At 43.1% G+C, this 24,618-nt stretch overlaps 1 protein-coding gene across 3 annotated transcripts in view; it reads right to left on the reverse strand.

Moving 5' to 3' along the window:
* Positions 1-10,936: 10,936 nt before the first annotated feature.
* Positions 10,937-24,618, reverse strand: part of MRE11 (MRE11 homolog, double strand break repair nuclease) — a 204,117-nt gene continuing 190,435 nt past the window's right edge. For all 3 annotated transcript variants that reach the window (XM_029602352.1, XM_029602354.1, XM_029602353.1), the window contains one exon: positions 10,937-14,933. In XM_029602352.1, the coding sequence (XP_029458212.1) occupies positions 14,880-14,933 (54 nt within the window). In that variant the 3' untranslated portion in view covers positions 10,937-14,879. The remainder of the gene's footprint in view (positions 14,934-24,618) is intronic.

Consider the following 24,618-nt stretch of genomic DNA (forward strand, 5'->3'; position numbering starts at 1 on the left):
GAAAAGGGAGAAAACGGGACAGTTAGAAAGCACTAGTTTGCATATATCATATGGTATGGAGAACTGAAAATTTAAGTTTGAAAATAAGACATATTTACCGATACAAATCTGCAATAAAATACTTACCTATACTATTCTAGAGTTTTTTTAATTTGTGCCAGTGAGTGAAAAGTGCCAGAGTAAATGTGTGTTGCACAGTTGTAGGCACAACCGCCCGTCTTCTTACTCTCCAAGGGGTACATTTTAAAAGAGAGCGTGCTCGTGTACTTTTGTTCACTCATCAGGCGCGAACAAAAGTACGCTGGATTTTATAAGATATGCGCATAGCCGCGCGTATCTTATAAAATCCGGGGTTGGCGCGCGCTGCCCGTTCCCTCCAAGGCCGCTCCGAAATCGGAGCGGCCTTGGAGGGAATCGGCCTTGGAGGGAACACTCCGAAATCGGAGCGGCCTCGGAGGGAACTTTCCTTCCACCCCAGTGCACCTTCCCCTCCCTTCCTCTACCTAACCCACCCTCCCGGCCCTATCTAACCCTTCCCCCTACCTTTATCAGAAAAGTTACTACTGACTCTGGGCAGTAGTAACTTACATGTGCCAGCGCAGCAGGCCCCGACACAGGCCGCTGTGTCGGGGCACTTGGCCATGCCCCCAGACCGCCCACACGCCCCCAAACACACCCCCAATCGAAAACCACGCCCCCTGGCCACGCCCCTGACCGCCCCTTTTTGCAAGCCCCGGGACTTAGGCTCGGCGCGCGCGCGGGGGGGGGGGGCGGGGTTTAAAAGGGTTACGCGCGTACCTTATGCACGAAACCCTTTTAAAATCCGGCCCCAACTGTGCTTCTTTCACAAGCACACATTGATCATATAATAGGATAAGTGACCAATCCCCTTCCATCGGGAAACTTCCCATAACATTTGACAAACTGAATTTTATCCTCTAAGGATGATGACTATATAACAAAAAATTGTTTCTATCACTAGGCTTCCTATATAGCCTTGTTTTAACCTCCACCTTAGTTTTGGAAATAGTGATATCCAAACAATGAATACTATATAAATCATAACATATTTCATATTTGTTTTGGACTCAGAAGCTCCAAAGGATTTAAATGAGACACTTGATTGGATTTCATTATTTTGAGGTTCTGTTCCAATTGGCTAATCAGTTTTTCTCCTCCTCACCAGCCTAAACCTGGTACTAAATTCCGGCAAAACTGAACTCCTGCTCATCACCTCTGAGAACAGCACCTTTTCACCAACACAAGACACACCAACAATCACACAAGTGAGAGACCTAGGAGTCCTAATTGACAATCGCCTGAATTTCAAAGCCACCATTAACAAAACAACCAAAGACTGTTTCTACCAACTACAGGTGCTGAAAAGAATTAGACCTCTTTTCCATGCCCAAGATTTCAGAACCATCCTGCAAGCAATCATTTTTTCAAAATTAGACTATTGTAACACCATCCTACTTGGTCTTCCCGCTTCTTATACTAAACCGCTTCAGATGGTACAAAATACAGCTGCACGAATACTGACAAACTCCAGGAGAAGGGATCACATAACCCCCATCCTAAAGAGCCTCCATTGGTTACCTATACACTTTAGAATTATTTACAAGGCCATCCTTACCACATACAAAAATATCCACCTACTGGCTCCCATCGACATACAGATCCCTCTCCAACTACATAATTCAACAAGACCAACAAGAGATGCATACAAAGGATCGCTACAGGTACCACCGTCCAAATCTACCAGACACATCACACTAAGAGATCGGGCATTCTCTACAGCCATTCCACCGTTATGGAACTCCATCCCTTCAAACCTCAGACTTGAAACATGCATCTCAACCTTCAAAAAAAGACTAAAGACATGGATATTCACACAAGCATTCCCGGACTCAAACTGATCTACCTTCCACGCCAATCCTTAACTTCACATACACCATGACTAACCTTCTTGTTTGAATTTTATATTATTTTACACTATCGTTACATGTTTGAATTAATAACCTGTCCTTTCTCTTCTCTCTCTGCCAAGTTCTAATCTCCCTGTTATTTGTAACTGCCTTTTTCCGCACCATTGTTTTAGTTTTGTTTACGATGCACACTTGTTTTAATGTGAACCAGCATGATGGGACTGCGTTCTCGAATGCCGGTATATAAAAACCCTAAATAAATAAATAAATAAAATAAATACTTTTATTTACAGTATTTAAATTATTTGGGGACGGAAACAGAAGTGACAAAAGACGCTGAAAAGTAATGGCCAACCGAAGCTTTGAATTTGAGTTCTCCTAATGCAGATGTTGTTGGGACATCGAAACACGGCGTGTGTTGGGATATTATGAGCATGGGACTGAGCATAACAGTCATTTTGACATCATACTGAGATTAGCGGTTTGTTTTTGTAACATCAGGCATTTCAGCAAGTTGTCATTTCTTCATCATATATGACTGGGATTGCTATTTGTTACCTGTGTGACCCTGGTTTATATGGGACTATTAAAGACTTTTGAAAACATCTATTTTTTAACTGCATTTTTCTAAAAAAAAAAAAAAAATCATGAAAAATATGAAGTCTAAGGAGGTGGACCATTGTGACCTATGATTAAAATACTGTGTGATTATCGCTGTACAAAGATTTGTCACGCATATAGGAGGTTCTTCATACAAAAATTGAGTCACGTAATGTTTCTTTTTATAAAGGGTATATCTGCCTAAGGTTAGATTTTTGGTTTCCTGCCTTTCTGGACTGAATTTTTTGTGATTTAAAAAAAAGATAAGCCAAAATATTAGGACCACCTGATAGCCGAATTTTATCAACCAATGATTGCCCAAGATCTAAAATGGGAATATGTCTTAGGCATGATGGTGGGCCTGTTCTAAGGCCTTCTGATCCATATTTGCCATGATCTGCAAAATTTTCAAATTATATCCGTTTAATTCATAAATGACAACATTAAGGGCCTGTTACTCATTTACATACAGGGTACTTCTGAAAAAAAGAGAATCCAGTTTAATTGCTTTTATTATTAAAACTGAAGCCTCTTTTCAGAAATGTCCTGAAGTAACAGTGAATGACATCAGAAAAAGAACACAGTAACCTGTCCAGTTTGCCCTGTTAAAATACTTGCACTTGGGATAGATGAGCATATAAATTCCCACATTCAACCCAATACCAGGCCCTACCCCTATGTCTTTTACCTGAACTTTCAATCCCTTTCCTTCCTCTGCCCTCTATATCAGTCACAAGCGTACTCAGAATATTTTGATTTTTAAACATCTTCCCGGCAATGCTCAAAGCATTGTTCAGCAATAAATTTTACCAGCAATAGTAAAGTGTGTGTTAAGTACTGACCTCTACCACCTTCAATGGTCGGCCATTTCAGGCCTTGCCATCTACCTCAATGAGTCTTACAAGACTAACACTAAATTCAACACCCAGGTCCCCCTTCTGCCTTATTGCCAAGTTTTCTAATAATCTACACAGCTACCAAAACTAGTGAAACCGTTGTCCAAAACAAAGTTTCTCAACCTTTTTCCTATCAGGACACACCTGAGAGATGATGCTCACATGCGTGACATACTGATCACATGACCATCATGGGAGTACATATAAAGCATAGGCTCTGCATCCACAGGCATTCCCTGCTTCCTAATAATGGATGCAGGGCAGAACTAAGACATTTCCCTGTACATAATACAAAACCTGGAAACCCCCCCCCAAACAAACCCCATTCTGTACATGTTTATCAAACCTGCCATACTGCAGCAGCACTAATTGCAAGAAATGAAACAGCAATAGCCCTACCCATGAAAAGGCAGTATTTCACCACCACTGCAATATAATATTGAGAACATATAACAAATAAGACTATTACAAATCCTTACATGCCAGTAAAGAACCTCATTTCAGTCACACACACACACACACACACACAGAACACAGATAGACCTATTCACCAAATACAGAATTAAAAAAACCCCACAAATTAGAAAAGTGGAAACAAAAATTGAAATAGAAACCCCAGAAAGCCATTCTGCTTGCAGTGCAAACCTGGTGAACTAGAAACAGAAATATATTTCCTCCTGCAATAAGCAAAGGTCAAAGATAGAAGAAATGCATATTCTCTTGTACCCCATCATTCTCCTCCATACACCCATCACTTCTCCCAACTACTCAATCATCCCTTCACATGCTCACATCTCTGTCCATCATTCCCCAACCCCCAAGCCTGCATCCTCTTCCCCATGCTCTCTCTTGCTAAACTCTCCCTACTCTTCCCTCTCCACTTCCCCACCCAGCATATCTCTGACCACCTCTTCCTGCTCAGCATCCCCCAACCTCCCCTCTCCCCAATCCAGCAGCTCCCACACCATCTCTCCTCCCTACCCAGCAGCTCCCACTCCCTCCTCCTCTCCCTACCCAGCAACCCCAACCTCCTTTTCCCACACCCCTCCTACCCAGCAGACTCCTGTCTTCCCATGCCTTCCTTCCCCCTCCTCCTGGCTCCCAGCCAACAGAAAAGCCTTCAGTCCAATCCAGAGTCTCCCTCCCTCTTTACCAGCAGCAGATGAGGTTAAGAAGCATTGAAGAGAGGAAGATGAGGCAGCAGCAGAAGTTGGCAGTGTATCTATAGAGCACGCACATTTCTCCCTGCTTTCACATCCAGGTCCCATGGAGTGAAGAGAGCATCAGCAGCCTCACTGCCAGACCAGGCAGGGGAAGATAAAGTTGGTGTCCTGCCGGGCCCATATGAACAGGAGTTGGTGATATCTCGCTATGCTTTGGGAAAGAGGAGGGAACAACTTCCCACTGGGCCAGGAAGAGGAGAGGAAGCAAGAGCAGCTTCCTGTCATACCCAAGAAAGGAGAAATAGGCCAACTCCTGTCCAGACTGATGAGGAAAGAGCAGCCTTCTGCTGGGTCTGCGACACACTTCTCAGGACCTCACAACACACTTGTTGAGAACCACTGGTCCAAAACATATGCTCCCTTAAGTTTGGGTTTTAACTATGGTCACGCCCTGCGGATTAGCCCAATGCCTTCTTGGAAGCATAGACTGTATTTAAATGCTTTCAGACACTTGCTCCATCACAACCTGATTTTCTCTCACCCTTTCAGATTTCTTTTTTGCTGATTCCAATACCTTTTATTGGACCGATATAAGAATTACCCAGACCAGCACATGAGCTTTTCAGATTTGTGATTACGCTCTCTTGGAAGAAGAATTGTTTTAACTCATTAAAAAAAAAACCAAAAAAAACAAACCACAAGCTTCTTTTTTTGCCATAATCTGTTAATTCTATTCAGCTAATCAGATTTAGAGACCACTGTGAAAAAACCATTTATCAGAACTCAAACTAACTAATGCAGGCTTGCAATGAATTGTGATTTAAGCACAGGAGCCACAAGTAATGGAAACACTGGCGCAGATTGGAAATGTTTATTTGCATAATATTGGGCTCAACATTGACCACTCCTTCTCAGGAATGAAAAAGCAGCAATCATGAGTACAATTTGTAGTCTAAATGGTTTTCTCACCAGTTTGTATGCCTTTATTTCCATGACATTACACCAACATGAACTCAAAAGAAGAACATTAAGCATCGAACGCAAAGAGGATTAGGAGCATATAATTAAAAACATGATGATTTTCTGCAGCATCTTTTTATTCATTCTTTTTATGGAAATATCATTTATATGAGATATCTTAGATTCTTGAGATGCAGTATTATTTTTTTTTCCTCTTCAAAATCCCATTAAAATCATCACCAGCACATAATAGAGCATTTCACACAAATGATTCTTAAAATAATTGCTTTTAAATTTAAGGATATTGCAACGATTATAACCACTTTGTTGGCGGCTATGATTTTACCTGCATATCTGAAAGACAGGTTGATTGCATGCCTGAGTCATGAGCAGACAGGCTGATTCAATCAGTTGTAAGCACCCTGCAGGTCTGCTTCCCAACAGTCACCTCAGACACTTGATGGCTAGACTGGACTTAAAATGCACAAGAATAAACTTTAAAAGACCAGGATCTTCTCTGATAATGTTCACAAAGGAAAATTCCATATCCTAATCCTTTTAAACAAGCAATTATATCAAACTTTTACTGATCAGGATTCCAAGAAATTTGTGAGAAAGCAGAGTTGCTTACCTGTAACAAGTGTTCTACGAAGACAGCAGGATGTCAGCCCTCACACATGGATCACATCATCAGATGGAGCCTGGCACAAAAAAACTTATGTCGAAAGTTTCTAGAACTTTGAATGGAGCCTCATTGAGTATGATCAGGCATGCTTTATACCACATGTCTACGCATGGCCCCCTTCAGTCTTTTAATATACAATTTAAGAAAAGAAAATAATAAAGGAGAAGAAACCATGTAGTGGAAACCCAACTCTGTGGGGTGGAAGGCAGTTTTCATAAGGACTGACATCCTGCTGTCCTCAGAGAACACTTGTTACAAGTAAGCAACTCTACTTTCTCCAAGGACAAGTAGGATGACAGCCCTCACAACACATGGGTGCATCCCTAGCTACAGGCTGCCCCCCAACACAAAGGAGACCAACAAAACACCAAGTGAGTGCCAATGGGCACAACAACTGGTTTTGTTGGTAATGGGGGGGGAGGGGTAATGGGCCCTAGGTGGGAACAGAGTTGGGTTCTACACCTTAAACAAGTTCCAAAGGACAGATTAGCCAAATCTGCTGTCATGTCAACCATCCCTATCCAAACAATAATGCACTGTTGATGTGAGGAAAGAACTCTACATCGCAGCTCTGCAGATCTCCTCCATGGAAACTGCTTGCAAGTGGGCCACTGACTGCCTTGGCTCAAACAGAGTGAGCCTTGACATGGCTCCCAAGATACAGTTCCACCTGGGCATAACAGGAAGAGATACAATCTGCCAGCCAATTAGAAAGCATCTGTTTGGCAACGATGATACCCAACTTATTCCTATCAAAAGAAACAAAAAGTTGTATGGACTGTCTATGGGCTTCTGTCCACTCCAGATAGAAGGCTAAGGCTCTTTTACAGACCAAACTGTGTAGGGCTTGTTCGCCTTGGTGCAAATGTGGCCTGGGAAAGAATGTTGGCAGATCGATGGACTGGTTAAGATGGAAATCCGACATCACCTTAGGCAGGAACTTAGGGTACATACATAAGACCATCTGGTCATGGAAAAACAGTGTAAGGCGGATAAGTCACTAAACCTGGAGCTCACTGACTTTGTGTGCTGAAGTGACTGCCACCAAAGGTTAGGTACTTCAGGTCACAGGAGCGCAGCGGTTCAAATGGAGCTTTCAGCTGAGGTCCCAAGACATAGCGAGAGCCCTTAGGGGAGGCTTCAACCGAAGCAGGCTCCACATAAAACATTTATTTATTTATTTGTTGAGTTTTATATACCGTTGTTCGGTTTCGCCATCAGAACGGTTTACAAAGTTTTGAAGTTTAACAGAGTTTTTCAAAAAGGTTCATTCAAATGGTTGTTAACAGAATTAGAATTTTTTTTTTTTTTTACAAAGCTATTAATGTTTTATGGACTTAGTTCATAGGATAGATTATACATGTTTTGGTTAATTATGTTATTTTTCTTACATTGGTTCAAAAATATTTTTGCATAGTGTTAATGGGAGGGGAGTTGTGAATTAGAGTCATTGGGTGAGTTGGTAGGCTTTGGTAAACATTCAGGTTTTTAGATCTTTTTTGAAAGTTTTTAAATTTTCTTATATTCGTAGTTCAGTTGGGAGGGTGTTCCAGAGTTTAGGGCTTCCTAGTGAGATTGCTCTCTTTTGAGTTGAGGTGTGTTGTTTAGAGCGAGCAGGAGGAATTTTTAGTAGTCCTTTATTTGATGATCTGAGGTTTCTGTTTGGAGAATGCAGTTTTATGGATGAGCTTAGCCAGTTTGTTTGTTTTTCGTATATTATTTTGTGTAGTATGGATAGTATTTTATATTCAATCCTAAATTTTATTGGGAGCCATTGAAGTGCTATAAGTGTAGGAGTGATGTGATCATGTTTTTTTGATCCGGTGAGTATTCTTGCAGTTGCGTTTTGTAGGATTTGGAATGGTCGGATGGTGTTAAGGGGTAAGTTGAATAGTAGGAAGTTGCAGTAATCCAGGTTGGAGAAGATGAGTAGTTGAAGGACTGATCTGAAGTCATTGGGGGAGAGGAAAGGTTTTAATTGAAGTAGTGTTAGAAGTTTGTGATATCCATCTTTGATTTTAGTTGTGATGTGGTTCTTGAAGGAAAGTTCTTTGTCAATTATGATTCCAAGGTTGCGTGCATGATTGACCGGAGAGATAGCCACTTTTTGGTTCATTAGTTTTAGTGGTGGTAGTTGAGAGGTGTTGTTTTTTCTATCCAGGATTATTATTTCAGTCTTATCGAAGTTTAGTATGAGTTTCATGTTGGTTAGTAGCTGTTTTAGTTTGTTTAGGTAAGTGGCTGTTTTTTTGTATGTTTCTTCCAATGAGTTGTTTATTGGAATTAATATTTGAATGTCATCTGGTATATGAAGTGGGTCAGATTGTCTGGGAGGCTTCTTGCCTGAGGGCTGAGTGTACGAAGTGCTGGCTGACAACTGTTGAAGGGTTTTGTGATAATCCTTCAGTTGTGCTACTGCCTCTAATTTTGTACAGGGAAGATCCTCCAGACGATCCTGCACTTTGGGGCGGAGGTCAGAAGCGCGCAGCCAGGCTATGCGACTAGCCCCAATGCCAGCTGCTGCAACCCTCATTGTGGTTTCAAACACATCATACTCATAGCGGACTCTGTGTTTGTCACATTCCAGGCCTGTTGAATTACCTTCTGGAACTCGTCCTGAAATTGTTGTGTAAGGTGATCCACCAAATCTTGGACTTGTTTCCAGAGGTTTCTGGAGTATTGGCCCATATAAAGTTGATAGCAGGCAATCCCGGCTGCCAACATTGAGCCCTGGAGTACCCACCATCCAAGAGCATCCAGAGCTCTGTGCTCAAGATCTGGAGGGGGAGGGGGGGCTGAAGCATGAGTCCGCAGCCTCTTTGCCTTCTTCAAGGTCAATTTCATTACCATCGACTGGTGTGGAAGCTGCCGGCGTTCAAAACCAGTGGTGGGCTGGACTAGATAGACCGCATCTGTCTTCCGGTTCACTGGAGGGATGGGATGTTCCCAGAGTCAGATGACTAGTTCCTTAAAAATGTCATGTACTGGCACAGCCACCACTTCTTTAGGAGCGTCAATAAATTGCAGGATCTCTAACATTTTATGTCTAGAATCCTGCTCTGTGAAGAACTGGAAAGGCACAGATTCCGCCATGGCCTTCACAAACCCAGCAAAAGTATGATCCTCTGGTGGGGCTTTAAGCCTCTCCTCTGGTGGAGAAGGTTCAGAAGGCAAGTCCTCAGATTCCTCTATGGAGGAAACTGATGCCTCTCCAAGGATTGTATGGGGCTTCCTCCTCACTTTGAATGCCCGGAGACACGTGAAGTGGAGCCCTCACCGGAGGCCTCAGGAGCATCGGTGGAATCGAAGTCAGCACCAAAGGCATCGGCATTGATGGTACTCCGAGGGTACTGGACTCAAAGGTCCTGGGAGGCTAGCGCCTGTCAGGGCGTTGTGTGCAGTCTGGGCACCATCGACCCCGATGGACCTTCCTCGTCCGAGGAATCACTCCGGAATGGGAACCAGTAGAGGCAGTGGCAATACACCCTTCAATAGTGAAGGGACTCATGGCATTGGGGCTGGCTATGTAGGTAAGACAGAGCAGTAGGTCCAGCTGCTCCAACAGAAGTGCAAGCACCACTGGGGTCTGCTCCTGCGGTGGTGGTGGTCCTGGTGGAACCAGAGGCTTAATGCCCTGCAGGGCCCAGCCGACCGCCAGCCGAACGCATCTCTCCAACTCCTCCTCAAAGGCTGCTGAGGACATGATGGCTTGAGAAGGAGGAGACAGCAGAATCGGATTGCCCCGGAATCATGGGGGGGGACGGGATGGGGGGACCAAACCCTCCACCAGTATCTGTGTAGACTGCTGAGATTCCTCAGGATGTCCGGAGGGCATAACATCCTTCGCATGGGACTACTTTAGGGGAGGCATAGACGCATCTGTGCCTTCCCGTGGTCAGACATCTTTGAGGAGGAAGACTGATGTTGGTGCTTCCTGGACTTTTCCCAGTGCTCATCTCGGTCCTTCCCCAGAACTGATGGAGATGCAGAGAAATCAATCGGAATGCGAGGATATAGATCTCATTTGATCCCCTGCCCCTACCTCTGGATCGGGACTCGGTAGTGGAGGGGATACCAAGGGGGTCATGGACGAGACTCCCTTTCCCTGCAGCGTTGAAGCCCCAGACGCTGAAGTCAATGGTTCCGAATTTTTAGCACTGAAGAGTTTCACCATTTTGTCCAGGCGTGCCCAACGACCCTTGGAGGTCATCTGGGCACAAAGGTCACAGCAACAGACATCATGCAATGCCCCCAGGCACAGGACACAGACCTTGTGGGGGTCGGTGATGGACATGGTCCAGGGGCACTGGGGGCAGTAGTGGAAGCCGGATGATGCCTTGGCTAAAAGAATGCAGCAAGCAGTCGATGCCCGGTGGCCACCAGGAGGCGACACAATCTGTAATAGACGCAAAGTACCACAAAAACTTACCGATACCGTGAGAAAAGACCCGGAAACACGCAGAGGGACCTGATAGGACTCGGGAAGGAAGAAAAAAGTTATTTTCCACAGCAAAAAAGCGCGAGCTTCACAGCCGCGGGGCTTCAGTTTCGCGGAAAAACACTGAAGGAGGACCCCGCGTGGACGGCGGCATGCTGGGCATGCTCAGTGTGTCTGTCAAAGTTTCTAGAAACTTTGACAAAAGTCTTCTGTGCCGGGCTCCATGTGATGGTCACCCATGGGTGAGGACTACCATCCTACTTGTCCTTGAAGAAAAGGAGAGACTGAAGGGGATCTCGGAAAGTATAATGCATGCCTGACCATGCTCAATAAGGTTCAGTCAAAGTTCTAGAAACCTTGACATAAATTTTCCGTGCCGTGCTCCATCCAAGAATGTCACCCATGTGTGAGGACTGCCATCTTGCTAGTCCTCTGAGAATTTAATAAGTGAAACTAAAACAGTGGAAAAAAGGAGGAATATCACAACACTTGATGTGTAAGTCACTATCTCCACAGAGTGTCTTCTAGAGCTTAGGATTCAATTAAAATTCGTTCCAATGTAGGTCATAAAATGGTATCAGAGTGTATTGTGTGTATACCACTTATTTAGCCCAATCAGTCCAAGAGAATGTGAATTAATCTGTGAAAAATCATGGTCAGGATGGATTGTTAAAATCAGATCTCCCTTTTCTGGGCTTGATGGACCCTTGGGTCTGACCCAGTATGGCATTTTCTTATGCTCTTATGTTCTTTCTTATATTGTTCCAAAGATGGCTCTTTCCAAGAGTTCAGAAGCATTACAGAGGAATAACATTAAAAAAATCAAATTATTCTTCAGTACAGGGTGTATATTACTAATTGTCCTGTGCCCTTGTGAAATATTGCCTCCAGCAAGTAAGTGTTCTTTTCTTCAAGAAAAGCACATCCATCTGGATCATTAAACAGAAGCTGTCTGATCCATGGCAGCCTCAGATTAGTCAAACACACAAGTAAAACTCACATTAGCATCTGGATGGGCTCTCTTTTAACCATACACAACTCTGTCGACTCTGATTAGTCTTTTTAAAAGCCAAGTGGGATGCACTTGTTTTATGTTATTTTATTCATTTTCTTACTCATCCTTCCATGGTTCTACTCAGAATGGGATACAAATTAAAGAATAAAAGATAAAACAGAAATATATCATAACATAACTTACAAACAGGAATGAATACAATCAGATATCCATCTAAATCTGTGTCTTCCTGATTGCTCTTCCGTTTTGCAGCTAGAAAAATACAATTGGGTGGTTTTGCTATGCATCTACTCTAACAATGCCAACTCCAAGTCAAAAAGCAGAAAAATAATATTCTGCTGAGTACACCACTAAAAAGTGTTTGGTTGTACCATTTAGGGAAACATTTGAGTACTTTCTTTTAACCTTTGCTGAAAAGCGGACATCTTCCATACAGGAAAGAGAGAGAGAAAGGGGGGAAGCAGAACATTATATTGACCAACCTGCCATTCTATACAGGGGATAAGGTTCCCATGGTAAAAAGTTTGATAAGGGCTTTTAGTGATTACTGTCCAACAGCAGCTTCCAAAATTGGCCCAGCTTAGATGAAGAAATACATATATGGCTACTTTTTAAAAAACAAGAACATTTTATTTAGTCGTTAAGCACATACAAAGCAAGAAACTACAGTCCACTGATTAATTGTAATAAAAGGAGGAATTTAACAATTTTTTTAAGTTCCCTATCTTGTTTTGCGTAGCTGTTGTAAAATAGATACTGCTCGAAGTGAAGAAATGTTTGCTGCAGCCAATAAACATTCTTGAAGAGAGAAATTAAATGTGTATGAATTACATCGTTCTATTTCACCACCTTTGACTGCTCTGTTCTACAAATTGTAAAGTCTTGGTGTACAAAAAATCTATCTTGTCCTGCACAACCTTATAGCAAACAGTCTACTCCATGGAGAAAAACCGTAAAGCACAGTGGCAGAGCCGTGGAAGCACTAAGACATACAGGGCCCGTGCAAGGTTTCTGGCTGCTGTAGGGGGCTTCAAAGCTTTGCTCTGAAATTCCACCGACAATCACAACACCCTTCCTTCTCCCCTCCTGAGCCTTCACAGCACTGGTGACAATGCCACCAGTGTGTCCTCCAATCCCGGGCATCCAACATGGCTGAGGACACCTCCCTCCCATCCCTCCTGAAAGCAGGATCTGTGAACTGTTATGTGAGCTGAGTCTCTGTGCTGCTGTGCCCCCCTTTTTCTCCTTTTTGGAAGCATGTCCAGGAGGCACAGTCACATAACCACAGGGCAGTTCACAGTCCCCATATTCAGGCAACCTGATCCATGGCCGCCCAGTGTGGAGTGGAAAGAGATGGCGCTGAGCAAAGTGGCAACCAGTGGCCACCCAGACGGCTTTGTGGGGCATGCTGGCACTGGACACACAAGACGGTCTTCATGACTTCAGAAATCTTAAAAGGAATGGACTTTCATGGTTAGGTACTTGATATCCTCCCAGGATTTAATGCTCAAAGAGAAGATACCAAAATGCTCTCAATAATCAATATTATGCTTTTCTGCATTTAAGTAATTTTACACACCAGTCTTTAGACAGCAAGAGAAAATACAAAGGATGAAAGTACAGAGGAAGATAGAGAGGAGGATATAAGTAGTAATGATCAATATTTCCACAACAATTAATGCTCTGCAGGGGAAAGATGAAGGTCTGTCTTGTTACTAACAAGAAATGCCTGACTCTGGGAGATTACTATTATTATAAACCATCCACTGATCACAAAACATATTTTAATGGAAGAAAACAGATATTAAAACAATCATGATAAACAGACTAGTCACATAGTCTCACAGATGTAAAGAGATCTCTGTAATCTCATGCCAACATTTTAGGCCCTTCTTGATCTCTTTATTAAAAAAATGCACCAAAAGTAAGAGCAGATGAAAAATGTTCACCTTTGCAGTCTTTCGAGTGCTTAAAGAACAACCTGCCTGTGATATGCCCCATCAGCTTTAATCTCGGAAATCTCTGGGCTCAGGAAATCCTGTTCTTTTCTGCTCAGCCCATGGTTTAAATGCTGTCCTCTCCTTCCTGGTAGTATAATTACCATATAGATGCTTTCTAACATTCACCATCCCCTCCTTTCGAAACATTTAAAACTAGACAAGGAGTTGATGTGGAAAGTCAAAATTTTAACTTCCTGCCAATGGTATTTCACAAGGAAGCTCCCAAGCGTGACCCACTAGTCTGCACACATGTTAAGAACTGAAATTCAAACCTGCGACTTTAGGAATTATTAATGAGACAGATAAGGGAAGAAGTGAATGCTGGTGCAAGAGAATTACTATGCAATAGGAAAAAAAACCCCTTTTTAAAATTTGCCAAACGCTAACTTTAATTAACCCCCAAATTAATGTTATCATGCTACATGTAGCAGAAACGTATTTTGCAATATTTTAAATATATAGGTAGAAATATTCAATGCCTAGAGATGGGGAAGAATGAGAAAGGGAAAAGTTTGATAAGCCACATAGTTATACCTGCCAGAGGGTAGCTCAGTGGTAGGATGGCAGCCTCAAAATCCAAGAGATGCCGGTTACAATTCCAGGAACGCCCCAAGGTTAAAGAAAGTCAAAAGTCAATACAGCGCAAGAATTTATCAGTGGCAATACTTCTTTACTGAGAAGGTGCCTGATGCCTGGAATAACTTTCCAGAAGAGTTGGTAGAAACTAAGTGACAACATGTAAGCATGCTTGGGATACAGAGAGCAGTGGTGGTAATAAGTTTGAGGCTGGGTGAAATGCACGGGCATGCTCACCTACCCAGAGATTGAGAACAAAAGAGAGAAGACAATAAAATCTGACTAGTTGTATAGCTGAGAGCTGATACAGCAGTGTAGAAGACAAATTTGGAAGACTGGGCATGGTGCTGACTTCATGTGTTAACGTGCAGGGAGGAGGCTGGTGGCTGTGACCAGGACCAGTAGCCTCTGCAGGACAAATAACAATGAAACAGCCACTCTTCACAGAGGCTTTTCCTTTCAGCCTAGGTGCCTTGGATGGTACGGTGCAAATGTCCAGACCGGGATGGAGAGGGCAGCTTAATCAATGAGATCTAAAAAAAAAAAAAAAAGTTCTTGCACCAGTATTTCTCATCTAGTTCTGAGAATATCTGTACAGGAAGTCACGCTATTCAATGATCATCTTCGATTTCTTCTTGAAGGGGCAGCTCCCTTGAAGGGGTCAAATTCATCCTGCAATAAATGACAAGTGACAGGTTCCTCGATTATTTCAGAACCTTGAGGAGCTGAAGAAAGAATTAGCCTAAAATCCAACATACTCTCTCTCTTTCTCTCTATATATATCTTTCACCGCATCACCAAGTTATTCAGCTTTACGTAATTATTCACTAACATATGTACACAGACACACACACACGATAAAATCTTTTACGGAGGTCCATTCATGTACTAAATTATTTTTTAAATATATAGACTTGCTATTTATTACGTAAGTATAATTATGCTAACACAAATCAATCTGATGGCTCCCAGCCTGTTAGAAAGAGGAACTGTTGTATCTACATCTTTGATACTTTATTAAAGCATTTTTAAAGCTGTCTTTCAGTTGAAGCTATATTTAAAGGTGAGCTGCAAATACAACACTTTCTGCTCAGAGTTCAATAATTCTTTTCATATTCCCTTACTGCAGCATTAAATGGAAAAGTAAACCCCTTTGCGAGTTACTTGAAATATGTAAGGCCTGTAGATAGAAGCAGCCAACGATCTGCAGTGAATTTAGTGCCTGTGAAGGGGGCCAGCCTGGAAGTATTGGGAAATTCAATCTTTCCGTCGTGCATCCAGCAGGCGCGACACTGCCAGGGTTTAGTGCATGCTACCCCACTAATGAAGCTCACCTCTGATCTGGCAAGACCAGTTTTACTAGAGGTGATGGATATACTGCCGCTTTCCTGTCCGTTCTGCGTTTTGTAAGAGACGTGCAGATTGCATTGGCAGATGTTTGTGATGTAACACAGATCGACTAAAACCACCTCTTCCTAGCACACACAGGATCCAAAAGCTATCAGACAGCAATGCTACTCAGTCATAGCATGTCTGGGCTGCATTTGACCCTCATCGTATCAAACTGTAGAAGATCCCAAATTGGTCTGCATGGCACAAAGTAACCTGTTGTCTGCCATTAGGACAGACGCTTGCAGTTGGATTAATACATTTCAGTGCCTGGTCCTCTCTTCATTTAGGATTCGATATTGTTTTCACGGGGAAGTGACTAGAATGGAAACCCCTTTTTCCTTTAAAAAGTCTACTACTTGTTCAGGAACTTCCTTGAGCAAATAGTGATTTACTAATTATGTAAATGTGATTGCCTGCTTTTACAAATTAAGCCAAAACCATGGTGTAACAGACATCAAAATACAAAAATACATACAGCAAAAATAGTTAAGCATCCTCCCACGTTTTATTTTCTGAAACTACAAAACTTCTGTATACAGGACTGCATTTAGTTTGATTTATAAGCTGCCTTTCTAAAAAAGAAAAAAAAAAGTTTTTGTCCAAAGCAGAAGAGAGAAAAAGACAATAAATAAGTATCATCCAATGAAGCATCATTACAGCATGTACAGAAAACAGTGCCATTACTTTGACTGAAGAGGGGTATGGGTAATTATATTTTGTACAAGAAATCTGCACCATACATCCTTCTCTATAACATTCTGTGCTAGTTGTACTAAAGCAGTGCTTGGCATCTCTGGCAGGAGGGCCACATGGTAGCACACAAAACTCTTCCTCCCAGCCTGCTGCTCCTGCACCACTATCATTGTGGGCCAGGTGGGCTAACCGCATGATGCTCATCCCAGGTGGCCTGTGAGCTTTCTTAATGCTTGCCAGGGGGATGGGCAAGCGAGTGGATGAACTCTGGTGGCAGGGCGAGCATGAAATTTCTGAGGAGCAGGGGGTAAAAAGATAGTGCAAGAGAAGGAGGAGGGGGCTTTTACCCCTCGCTGCTACAGTTGTATTTCATCAGGGTATGTGCACCCCGGGAAGCACGCCAACCTCTCTTTCACGTATTCTTTGGCACTTTGTCATAAAATATTGCCAACCTGTTTTAAAGAGTTTTTCTACTCTGTGCCTATCAGTAAAATGTTTAGTACAGCAGAAAATGCAGCAAAAGGCGGGATTCTTCACTGTTTACACACACAAGGAAAAGGCAGTGGGGCCCAGACATGGGAAGCATCCTCTCTCTTCCCTGTGAAAACAGCCCCCGCACAAGGCAGCAGATAGCCACAAGTTATAGTTTCACAAACTACACAGGCTGCAGGTTTTGGGAATAGGTGGCTTGTCTCCCTGCAAAACGTTGTATCCCACGGCCCCCTTAAACAGAGTATTACTACAATGGCCCCCCTTGTTTCCTGCATTTTTTCGACTGTGGCAAAGAATTGAAAAAATCCAGCCCTTGCCATGGAATTGCCCGGTGCCCACGGACTCAGGATGAACCACGGATGGGAAGCCACTATTCTTACTACTCATCATCAAGTGTATAGCGCTCCTAGATAGCCAGAGTGCTCGCAGGCTAATCAAGAGAAACACACAGACCAAATAAAAGACTGTAAATTTCATGTATTAAGAAAATGGTTAAAACCAAGCAGGCTGTGCTCAGGAGAACCAGAGGGTAAGATTTTCAAACAGGTGGGCTTTTAGCCTGGATCTGAATAAAGCAGGGGGCCTCCCTTCCATCCCCTCCAGCCACTGCCGAGGAGGTGAGTGCCAGTGCCTCCTGTGCTTCCCCCCAGCCAGACTTGTAGCTTGAACCCCGTACTACTCCAGTGACACTCGGGTTCAAACTGCAAATTTGGTCCCTGGAAAACAGAGGACGGCAACACGGCCCAAGATACTGCCTCCCCTCCTCTCCCTTCTGCTGTCTCAGTGGAGGGAATCGGCTGTAGGGAGGAGGACTGGGGTGGAGAGATGATGGGGGAGGGGAAAGCAGCTGGAGGAGGGGAAATGTAAGAGGAAAGACTTGAGTCTGAGTGAAACAGAGAGAGGGGATCTGCACTGGGTGTGGAAAGGGAGTGAGGACAAATAAGTCAATAAATCTGCACTAGGTGGAGAGGAGTAAGAGGGGATTTGCACCAGGTAGAGAAAGGATGCAAGAGAGGGGATCCTTCCTCCCCCCCAATTCCCCCTCTTTAATCCTCCCCCAAACCTGCCCCCTGGCTCCGATATCCCTTCTCCCTCTACTCCCCCATCAGCCCTTCCCCTCCCCATATTCTCTACCTCTATTCCCTATACTGATCTCTAAGATTTCTTTTCCCCCATCTAAAATGAACCACATAAGAATGTCAGAAAACAATTTGTATAAAAACGAAAAGAAACATTGCATTAATATACACAGCTATGCAAATGCATCACAGAATTGCAGAAACTCTCCTGCTCTTATTTTCAAACTCTTGCCGCAGAATCTGTTGCAGAAAACTGGGGGCTGTGATTATCCCTGAAACTTGCCATCATTCTACAACTAAATCTTATGGATAAAAAAAAAAGAGGAAAAAGATTTCTTCTTGAAATCCTAATCCATATCATATGGCAGGATGTCTTACTGTTCATAGGGAACGCAGGTCCAAAACAGCCAGCAGTGGCTTACAAACCACCTAGGAAGGGTCAAACAGATCCAGCCCTTCTTCTCTACGTGAAATGAGCCTCTGAACAACAAGAAAGGGCACAAATCATTTTTTTCCTGAAACTAGATAAAATAAATGGATGACAGCTCTACCGCCAACATAAAAGGAGCAATGTTACTGAAATGCACTATGGTCCCACACTTTGTTGCAGTCCAGGTAGGATTCTGAGTAAAAGCTCTGGGAAAGCAAAACATTTCACTTATTTCTGAAACCTGGATTTTGTGTACTTTCAGAAAAATCTAAGTTATGCTTCCATCTTAAATACAGCATGAAAAGAAAATGGTAAACAATAGCTTGTGTCAAAGCTGTCTGCTAGCCACTGCCTACTCCACCCGTGAAAACAGTTTAAACATCCTGTCACAAGTCAGATTTCTGAAATGAGACAAAATAAGGATCATCCATCCCTGAAACAATTCTTTCTCATGGGGCAGTTTCTCCAAATGGGTTTAATTTACGCATAACTTGACAGAATGAACCTAAGAACAGAAGACATGCAATACTGTGACAGATCAAAGGTCTACCTTTTTCTTTTCACGCTGTATTTAATATCGAAGCATAACTTTTAGATTTTTCTGAAAGTACACAAAATCCAGGTCCAAGTCTGGAAAGGACAGAAGCTCTACCGTCTGATTCAAGTGAAAAGAGGAAACTGTCTTCGGAAGAAAAGAAGGAACCGTCCGTAAGGAAATCCTGGAATCAGAAATTCTTAAGAAAGGTTCCCTGCAAGACAACGCCTGTTGTTCCGACCCTCTACGCGCTGAAGAAATAGCTACCAGAAAAACAACTTTTAACGTGAGATCTTTCAGCATCGCTCTTTTTAGAGGCTCAAAGGGCGAAGCACACATAACTGTGAGAACTAAATTCAGATTCCAAGAAGGACAAGGGTGTCGGACTGGAGGACATAGATGCTTCACTCCTTTAAGGAACAGCGCCACATCCGGATGCGTAGCTAATGTTACCCCCTCAACAGAATTGCGTAAACAACCGAGAGCTGATACTTGTACTCTAAGCGAGCTACACGATAAACCTTTAGACAGACTGGCTTTCAGGAAACACAAAATGTCCGAAACCGACGCCTGGGTTGGAGACACCTCGCGTTCACTGCACCACAACTCAAAAACTTTCCACTCCCGGACATAAGACAGGAAAGTGGATGGCTTGCATGATCTTAAAAGTGTAGCCACCACCGCGTCAGAATATCCTTTGTTCTTTAGACGCTGCCTCTCAAAAGCCATGCCGCTAGACAAAAATAATCCGCCTCTTCCAAACAGACAGGGCCTTGATGCAGAATAACCGGCCTTATCCTGGTTCTCCTCGTATCTCACCCACAGAGAATACGTCATACAAATTGATGTGTGAATCCTCACACATTCCTCTGACACAAGGTGTCCCCCAAGGATCTTCCCTATCCTCCACACTTTTCAATATCTATCTCCTCCCCCTGTGCCATCTTCTATCTGACCTAGGTCTGACCTAGGTCTGAATTTTTTCCTGTATGCTGATGATGTACAAATCCTCATCCCCATACAAACATCTCTCAAGGCCTCCTTACAATATTGGGAATCCTGCCTTTCTACCATTAATTCCCTACTAGCCGACCTCCACCTTGCACTCAATGCAGCAAAAACTGAAATACTCGTCATCTCCAATCAACCTGAATACACACCATTTCTGCTCCCCCCCTAACCCACCCTACCTTTTCCTCTGTAAAAGACCTCGGAGTCCTTTTAGACCAACACCTCAACTTCAAACCACACATTCAGTCCCTACTAAAAGGAGATTTTACAAACTCCACATACTCAAAAAACTGAAGCCACTCCTCCATGCCCAAGACTTCCGTTTAGTCCTGCAGATGACCATCCTTTCCAAACTGGACTACTGCAACGCCCTTCTGTTAGGCCTCCCTTCCTCCACCATCAAACCGCTTCAAATCTTGCAGAATGCGATGGCAAGAATAATAACCAATACCCGCAAGACTGAACACATAACCCCCATTCTAAAGGACTTGCACTGGCTCCCAATCCCTTTCCGTATTCAATATAAAACCCTCACCATCCTGCATAATACACTGCACAAAAATAACACCACATGGCTCAAGGACATGCCTCGCTTCCGAATCTCAAACCGCCCCACTAGAACCACCCTCGCCGGCACCCTGTACACCCCACCCCTCAGAACCGCCCATCTTACCAATACCAGGGAGAGAGCTTTCACTATCGCCGGCCCCACACTCTGGAACTCCCTTCCTCCCCACCTACGACTCGAACCCTCCTTACACAACTTCAAAAAAGGCATCAAGACATGGCTCTTCAGACAAGCCTACCCAGACATCAATTAAACATAGCCCTTCCTCCCCCTCTCATCCACCTCCCCCCTATCCCCCTTTCCCTCCCTGCCCTTGGTTTTTGTTTTTTTGGAGTCCCTCCTCCTCCCCCCCCCCCCCCCTCCACCACCTTACTCTGCCTGCCTTAGACATGTACCAAGGAAATTATGTAAAATAGTTAATTTTTCTATTGTTTGTTACTGTTCATCATTGTTAATTCCTGTCACTTTTCACTAGGCTGCCTCTATAATTCCAGCTGTCTTTATCCCCTCTTCCCCTCTTCCCCTTTTCTCGCCTGCTCCCCTTACCCGCCCCCCCCCCCCCCGTTCAATGTATTTTCTACCTGCTTCAGTTATTTGAAAACCGGCGTGATGTGCCCTACGAACGTCGATATAGTAAAAGTTCCTAAATAAATAAATAAATAAATAAATAATCCCGAAACCGTAGAGGTTCTGCTATGGCTTGATTAAGCAGATCCGCAAACCATGGATGCCTCAGCCACTCTGGAGCTATGAGAATCACCTCCGCCGGATGGAGCTCTATTTGCCGGAGCACCTTGCCAATCAAAGGCCAGGGGTGAAACACATACAGCAATTTGTTTGTTGGCCAAGGAAGAACCAGAGTGTCCACCCCTTCGGCTTCTGTTTCTCTGCGGCGACCGAAGAAATGCGGGGCCGTGGCATTCTTGAACGTCGCCATCAGATCCAGGCAAGGTGTGCCCCACGTGTCGCATATTAGTTGAAAGGCTTCGCTGGCCAACTCCCACGCTCCGGGATAGAGACGGTAACGACTGAGGAAGTCCACCTGTTCGTTGTCGACGCCAGCTATGTGGGATGCTGACCAGATGTTGCTCCGCCCATTGGATCAACTGTTGCGCTTCTAATGCTACTGGTTGGCTCTTGATCCCTCCCTGGCGATTGATGTACGCCACCGTGGTCGCATTGTCGGACAGCACCCTGGCCGACCTCCCCTGAAGGAGTGGAAAGAAAGCCTGTAATGCCAAATACACCACTCTGGTCTCCAGGCGATTGATCGATCACTGAGATTCCTTTTGGGACCATTGTCCCTGCACAGATTTCTCCATATAAACCGCTCCCCAGCCGGAGAGACTGGCATCCGTGGTCACTATCATCCAATCGGGGACCACTAATGGAACTCCGCAGGCTAAGTTGTCCGAGAGTAGCCACCAATCTAGGTTGGACCTCGCTGAATCCGTAAGAGGAAGGGGCAGATGAAATTGAAGACGGGATTCCACCGGGACAGCAATGCTGATTGTAAGGGATGCATATGCGCAAAGGCCCATGGCACCAACTCCAGAGTGGAAGTCATGAATCCTAGGACCCTCAAGTCATCCCGCACTTTGGGAAGATGTTTGTCCAATAGATCCCGAATCTGCCCATGAAGTTTGCCAATGCGCTCCGCAGTAAGAAAAAAACTCTGCCCTGCCTGGTGTCGAACAGAGCTCTTAGAAATTCCAGGGACTGAGAGGGAAGCAGACAACTTTTGGCAAGGTTGACCACCCAACCAAGGGACCTCAACAGTTGCAGTACTCTGTGAATCGCCGACCGGCAAAGCACTTCTGATTTGTCTCTGATCAGCCAGTCGTCGAGGTATGGATGCACCTGTAATCCTTCCCTCCGAAGCTGCGCTGCCACCACAACCATCACCTTAAACATCTATCTGACTAAATCCTTTTTTTTTTTTTTACAACACTAGGTAATCAGAAAAGACTGTAGGTTTTGCACCTCCACCAAATGCTGGAGACAGAGAAATACTGACGGACTGTAGGAGGCACCTTGGTATATAGGGCAGAGTTTTGTTAAAACTTCTCTGTCTCCATCTGCTGGAGGGGAGGCAAAACCCAGGAGTCTGGACTGATCCAGGTATGTACAGGGAACAGCAGTGCACACTCAATACATTAAGAGAAAGGAAGGCATGCATGCTATATAATGTTTTAGTCTGCATCTATTGCATTCAGTAAAATACTATTTTGTAAATCAACTAATAAACTGCAAAATAAATGCATAACATCTATAATGATGTATAGAACACTAATGAAAATATTTAATTTAAAAAAAAAAAAAAAGAGTGAAGATTTTTATTGCACATAGACACAAAGTTTAAAATGCAGCCATGTTATCTATGTACGACAGCAGCTTTCAGCCTCACCTAAGCAAATCGTGCATCAAAGTCTAGGACCACACAGGCTGTAGAAATAATTCAATGTTATCACTTTCTGGATTTAAAAGAGGAGGCAGGCAATCCCAACTACAAATGCTCAAACCATTTCTCTTATTCTTCCTCAGGGATTTTATATTAAGTTTAAAATCATCATTTATACCAACAAAACATCAAACATTTTAACCATCGCCATTTCCCAAAATATGTTTGTTTACCTAGACAGCCTCATCCGTTAACATTCTTGGAACACAAAGGGAATGCAAGATCTCCCAAATCATCACATGCAATGCCAAATTCGTGATTTATTTACCACTATGCCCTTGTGATAGGGCACATGTAGGAAGCACTACAAAGTTGATGGTTATATATAATATATTCTACTAGAAGACATTGTGGTGTAACATTATTCAGATCCAAATTTTCAAGGGCTAGAACAGTAACGGTAGTGCACAAATCTCTTCCCAGCGGCGGTGGTTAGAAAGCATAGTTATATACTGAGACAAACTGGATTGTTCCAGATGCCCCGGACCATGGAGAGTTGAATGAAGATAATGAAGCCTCTTTTTATAATTGTGCTGTATAGAAAAGTGTTCAGATTAAGAAATAACAGGGGATGGTAATGGATATGGTTTTAGAAACAAGTGATTACAGCATGCAGCGTTATGTGTACAAAACAGTTGTCCAAGAAATTAAGTAATCTGTTTTTAAATTTCCTGCAAATTAAGAAGTTTTAAATATGATAAATAGGCATGAATATTCTCATTTTAAGGAGAAGAGCTGATTAGGTCTTGCCAGGAGGAAACATTTTTAAAGGGCTACCTATCTCTCCTCCTAGCTTTAAATTCAATATGATATAAAGTTTGAAGTTAGTGTTTAAGTTATATGCAGTTCTGTATCATGCCCTTAGGAGTTAACATTTTTATTACTATTTTTGTGGCAATTAAGTATAAAAACCAAGCCTCCAATAAAAGTGTTTTACCAAAACACTTATCCATAAAAGGAAGTTAAGCAAAAGAATGAAGATAAGCAGATCCCAGTATTGGATCTTTCTTTTTTCCATAAATCTTTCAATTATATCATAATACCAAGACTGGCCATATTCAATATGGTCAATCATGATTTCTTTTGGTCTTCACCAGTTTTGTTAGATATTTCTAGCATTTCTCTTTGCTCGTCTTGTTAATGGTTAATCATTTTTCTGCTTACAGATGGTATTACACTGGATTCACTTTTGCTTTCATTGTAAACAAATTTTGTCTAATCTACATGAAGATGTCATCTAAATTATTTTTTCTTTGAGAAATTTTCACAAAACATTTTCTGAATGCACCAAAGCTATTTTCATTATAAATTGCTATCATCTCAAAAGTAAACACCAATGAAATGGAAAAACTTGCTTTTCCGAATACTGTAACAGGACCTTCACTGAGCAAAGTTTCAACTAACCAAGTTCAAGCTCAAGGAAAATAGGATCAAAAGTCTTGCTATACTGAATCCAACCAAAGGTCCATCAAACCCAATATCCTGTTTCCATCAGGGACCAGTCTAGATCACAAGTACCAGGAAATATATCAAAAGGGTAGATAGATTCCATCTTGCTTATCCCAGGGATAAGCTGTGAATTTCTCTAAGTCCACCTTAATCATAGTTTATGGACGTTTCCTCCAGGAGCTTGTCCAATCCTTTTTTAAACCAAGCTATACTAACAGCTTTCATCACATCCTCTAGCAACAAATTC

Source organism: Rhinatrema bivittatum, chromosome 5 (genome assembly GCF_901001135.1).
Source record: "Rhinatrema bivittatum chromosome 5, aRhiBiv1.1, whole genome shotgun sequence".
In the NCBI taxonomy this organism is placed as follows: Eukaryota; Metazoa; Chordata; class Amphibia; order Gymnophiona; family Rhinatrematidae; genus Rhinatrema; species Rhinatrema bivittatum.